The 5,605-nt window shown below is 43.4% G+C and overlaps 1 protein-coding gene across 1 annotated transcript in view; it reads right to left on the bottom strand.

The window, feature by feature from the left end:
* Window positions 1-5,605, bottom strand: part of LOC102311988 (2-lysophosphatidate phosphatase PLPPR4) — a gene marked incomplete at its 3' end in the record, with an annotated part of 66,903 nt that overhangs the window by 7,104 nt on the left and 54,194 nt on the right. Inside the window, 3 exon segments of the mRNA XM_005950773.2 lie at window positions 3,952-4,125; window positions 4,299-4,356; window positions 5,069-5,264. Of these exon segments, the coding sequence (XP_005950835.2) occupies window positions 3,952-4,125; window positions 4,299-4,356; window positions 5,069-5,264 (428 nt within the window).

Below are 5,605 nucleotides of genomic sequence, written 5' to 3'. Positions count from 1 at the left end.
ATTATTATTATTATTATTATTATCTAGAAAAGACTGAGGCTTACCAAGCTGAGACTGAGAAGCTAGAGAAGGCAGGTGATTACAGTGAGGGAAGGTTAGACCCTCCAGTCTTGATTCATTCTTCATCATATGGTGATTCATAATGAGACAAATCAAGATGTGTTCAGCTGTTCATTGACATACAAAGGCCAAAACCTGGATGAACTGCTACTGCCAGACCCAACCTCAGTGCATCTCTCCTGGGTTCCTCCTGACGTTCAGGCGGGATTTTGTTGCTATGAGGAATATTGGGAATATCCCACCAGCTGAGATTGCTACCTGAAGACCAGCCACTATTATACTTTCTCTGGTGTGATATGAGAAGAATTCCTAACCTATGGTGTAGGAGTGGGTGTTTGTCATTAAGTGTTCCCCATGTTATGCCCAGATGCTCTTCGGAGGAATGGGCTAGGAATGAGCCATCAGGGAGATGGTGATTGTGAGTCCTTCAAGAAGTACTGTGAATGTGTATATAGAGGCCAATGACGTCATCAACAAAATGAGGGAACTATTAATGGAGGAAGACTCGGAGCTATGTCAGCAGGACCTCAACGATTGGTTGACATAATCAAAGACGTCAACTAGAAAAATTGGCAAATGTGGAATTTTGATGTGTCATATTCTAAAACCACATAGTTATGTTTTGCATTTTCATGTGTTTGCATTTCTGCAATACACTACTGGAAAATATGGCCGTTTTATGTTCTCAGTCATCCAAGTGATGATGGTCTTAAGAGCTTTAAAAAAGGGGCAAATGGACTTCTTTACATTTGTGAAGATGTTTCACCTCTCATCCAAAAGACTTCTTCAGTTCACAAAGGAGCCCTCTCAAGTCAGGCTTTTTGGAGGCTCCTTTTATCAAGCTGGTAAGACTGCTGACAGTCTTTGGTTCCATAGCCAATCTGTAGCTGCCACCAAGCCATTGGACGGTTTACTCTATTATAAATACTGTTATACACATTATACAATGAAGGCATCACGGACGAGCAAAGAAGGTCCACGTCCTGGCTAGTTGCAGCAGTAAATACCCCTTGATATACTCTACCTGATGCTCAGCAGATTAGCACCTTCAATGAACTAGTGAAGGCAACCACGTGGCACCTTCACGGGGTGGCTTTAAACACTGAAGAGACCTCGATAGTGGACGAATTCTGGGAATCAGAGGCCAGCATCTTGCAGTCTGCTTAATGAGACAGCTTTCCTGAAGAAATTGAGTGCAGGTGGGAGAACAGGTGGGAATCGGGTCCCTTAATCAAACTGCTTGATGACCTTGGACCAACAATATGATGAATCACTTCAGCTGATACGGGTGGGTGGTTGTCTATGGCACTGTCAAAGTCTGGAGGATGATTTCCCCTGTAGTCCTTGACTTGAGATGTGGTGGCAAAGCTGTTAATCAGACACGTAGAGTTTAATGTGAAACACCCTGGTGCAGAGGGCCTCTTTGCTGAACTGAGGACAAAGCTTTGGATCCTTTGTGGCTGTGAGGCTGCTAGAAGAGAACAGCACTCTTGTTCTGTTTGCCAAAGATGGAGAGCCCAACCAATCAGCCCAAAGACCCTGTATCCTGCTTGGCTCTGACTTCATATCTCAACAGAAATGTACTGTTTTGGACCACTGCAGGTTAAAGTTGGCCGTTGGCGTGAAAAACATTGAGGTCTGCTTTTCACATTAGAAGGTGGTGACAGGAAGTTACAAGAAACTTTCAAAGCCCTCAATCCTTCCCCACAGACTTAGCTGTCGGAGCACCAAATACAATTGCACTGCAACCCACCAGAGCTCCTGAATTTGGAGGCCCCTTGGAGAGCAAAATCAGTACTTTGAGCACTGCCCTGACTGCAACCCTGGGCTCAGAAGTCATCAGCCACGAAGTGTTAATATTCCTGGTTGAGATTGAGGGCATTCCTAACATTAAGCTTGACAGACCCAGATCCAGCCAGTTTGTGGCTGATGGGGCAGTCCGCGCCTTCAGCACCGTAGGCAGTACATCATGATTCAGGGCGGTTTAGACGTAAACACTGAAGGGCCTGTCAAGTGCTGTCTGACTGCTTCTGGACAGGGTTTCTGCACCACTATCTGGGGGCCCTGCAAACTTGGTTTAAGTGGCAGTGAGATACAGCCTCTCTTCAGCTGGATAATGTCATAATTGTCGATCCCCAATTAACCAGAGCTTCATGGCCTGATGGAAAGATTAGCGAGGTGTTTCCTGAAGCCTTTTTCACACTGCAGTGGTTGAAGTGGGGGACTGTACCTATGTTGGACAAGTGTCACCCAGACTTGGTACTGTAGCAGGTTTTTTGGCAGCTGCTCTGAAGATGTAGCAGGACATGCTATTTGCAGGCCAGGCCACAATAGACAGCGGCAGACTGCACCCAATGCAATTAAATCAGTTATAAGCAATAAAGCAACATGCTGCCAGTCTATTCTGTCTTGTGTTTGATCAGATTCCCAGTTGATTTACTCACTGTGTCCATGTATTATATCATTAATCCTGGTTTTTCCATAAAGACAATACTCGCTCTTGCTCCACACTGGCCAACTGACCGCCAGTGGTCACAGACCTGGTTCTTGTCATTGAAGCAACCATTTCAAAGGCAATGATATCGCAGGTTCACTGTGCATGGTTGTAATCATTTTGGCCATGCCACAGTCCCCACCCACTGTTTTCCCTAGTGAGAGAATAGCAGATTAAAACAAGCTAAAGATGCTAGTTGTGGACATGTGAACAGTAGAAGTTCACAACTGTTTCAGAAGCTGTCCTTTGCACATATATGGTACAGGAAGAACTTGTATGGGAGGGGGTTTCACAATAAAAGCTACCAGGTTGTGTTTTTGGCACTTTGGTCATGTGTCTACTTGATCAGTTATTTCTACTCATCCCATTAACTGTTGAAGTATGTAGCTATGCAATGTATTCTGGAAACTTCTCCGTCCCTGTGCTTCTGTTACTGTTTTATAATTTGGTGGTGTGAATGATTTATACCTGTAACTGCCACAGGAGTCTGCTGACAAGAGAAAAAAATAAATAAAAACCGCCAGTCAGGTCTACTTTTATTTAAGAGCAGAATATGAATTTGCGTTATAATCAGTGCCAATTTCCTTTCTCAGTACATCAATCATCTCTCCACACCGATCTCTTATCACAGCAACGAAAGAGCGCAGCCAACACTGTGACAGACAGCTTCACAAGTTGTTGAAAACATTCTGCTAGAGTGGAACACCTGGAATACAAAAAGTATTTATTTGTGTGCTATCAACTCATCCTCACCCTGTCCTGCTAACCAGAACCAGTGCAGCAGCCAAACAACAGGATGCTTCAGCCTCAATGAGTTTTTTCTTTTTATTCTGATCTAAATATTTCTAAAACAGCCCAGAGGAGTCCGGACTGCAGTGAGCCTACAAGGAGAAGATCCAAGTGACAAGTAAAAAATAAAAAGTTAATCGCAGAGATGCTATTCCAGTGAAGCACTTTAAATGGAGAATCATCTGATGGTGGACAGTTGTTCTGCAGCAAAACCTCAAAGATTCTTCTTGCACAAAAGTGTAGGCAGTGTGTGTGTTTGTGTGTGTGTGTCTGGGTGTTTGTGGGCTGCAGGGTGATGGTGTGTGGGTGCAAGTATCCAACAGTTTCTGCACTACAGTTGAGCAGAAAGATTTCTTTCCAGCCCCTGAAGCTGTTTGGAGCCACATGTCCTAAAGCAGCTATATTACCTCGAAACGATCTTCATCAAACACAAAACTAAAAATCTAGAAAGAAGAACAATCTGACTCTGTGTGCTTTTATCGCTGTAACTGCTGGCCCTCTGAAGCTGGTGTGAGACGACTACAGTAGCATATAGTGTAATGTGCTATGTTATTCTTTCAAATATTGCTTTCGTGTTTCATCGTGATGTATGTAACTGTAACTTTTACCAGGTAAACAGCAATGGCAGCTCCCAGCACCCACCCACAGTATACATCAACAGGGTGGTTTCTAAACTGGATGATCCTGGTTAACCCAGACAGGATGGCCAGCATGGCGAAGGAGAACACTAGGAGAGGCTTCAGCAGCTTAGCTGAGTCAGTCAACACCGTGTTGAAGTACATCTGAAACACACAAACTCACGTTAACAAATGTTTGTTTAACAGGCCTCATTCAAACCTGCTATTAATGTGTATTAAGTAACATGTGTGACTGCAACAAGCCATAACGGTTAGAACAGGACTGTGGTCACACTGAAGTGTTGTTCTTCATATGTGTAAATGCAGTAACCACTTACTGAGATGTAGACAGCAGCAAAGGCAGCCAGCGTAGCATGCTGGGAGGGGAAAGATTTCCTATAAAGCAGAGCGGCAGAGTGTTCTTGATGTTAATTATCATGTTCAGACAGCTGAGAACAATGCTGAATATTCATGTGCAACAGAAAAATGGCTTTCAAAGAAACTTGGACGTGTGACGTGTGCGTGCTGACAAATCTGCCCGAGCAGGTGTTCAATAAGGAGGAAGGATAACCAGAAGGGCAACGGCTCAACCTGGTTTTTAATATCTGCTCTAGGTAAATGCAGCTTCTTAGCTAAAGCTTGATCTGTTGTCCTTAATATACCAAGTATGACCCAGTATTGTTCAGTAAAATGATTAAATGGGTCACTGAGTAGGTCTGTTTAATCTGTTTACAGATTTGCATAAAGGTTGCCTTTAATAATTATATTTTCATAACAGAAAGAACATTTTAATAATCTGAAGGAAATGGTGTTTGGAAAAAGATGCTCGAGATGACTGACAATGCCTTCTACATATAAATTTCAGTGACGTTGGTCAGCAGTTTGGCGTGTGCAGGCACAGTCTGTTACGCTCAACGTAAAACATACAGTTTGGATTGTGGCTCTTGTTCAGTGCTTTATTATTAATGAAATGACAACATTTCTTTCATTCTATAGCTTCTGCTGTCCAATGTGTGTGCACTTTACAACTTGAGGCAGTACTAGTGTTTTGTGCAAAAACACACCCACATGCATCCACTCTCCCACACACAGTAGATCAAAGCCTCACCTGCCAGCATTGATGAGCCCTATGTCCTGTCCAGAGCAGATATCCTCTAGGATAAACGCTTCATCGCAGGTGGACATGTTAAGGTGGGTCAGGTTAGGTTTGCATACATCCAGCCAATAGGGAGTATGCTGGCCAGTGGATAGCTGAAGAATGTCTGTTATCAGTGCTGTCACACACAGGCCAAAGATATGGACACCTGTAAAAAAAGAAAGCTTTTACAACAGAGAACACTATACGCATTCATATAATACACCAACATATAATAGTCATATTACATAACATCGTTATTCAGTGGCTCCTATTAAGTGCTTGTTTATCTGCTCCAGACATGACAAGAGAAATTCTGTCCTCGTTCACAAACTTTATTTACGTGTTGGAGAATCAAAAATGTGCACGTACATGGATCAGAAAACCGCAGTCTTCAAGCACTTATCTGTAGGGATGGGTACTGGTATCCGGGGCACCGGTTCTGACATAAATGGTAGTAACCAGACCGAAAAGCAGCGCACATTTCGGTGCTTTATTTCGGTGCCTTTT

Source organism: Haplochromis burtoni, unplaced genomic scaffold (genome assembly GCF_018398535.1).
Source record: "Haplochromis burtoni strain Fernald_Lab_line unplaced genomic scaffold, NCSU_Asbu1 Contig_851, whole genome shotgun sequence".
In the NCBI taxonomy this organism is placed as follows: domain Eukaryota; kingdom Metazoa; phylum Chordata; class Actinopteri; order Cichliformes; family Cichlidae; genus Haplochromis; species Haplochromis burtoni.
The sequence above is the reverse complement of the archived record's forward strand: the minus strand, read 5'-3'. Positions and strand labels throughout refer to the sequence as shown.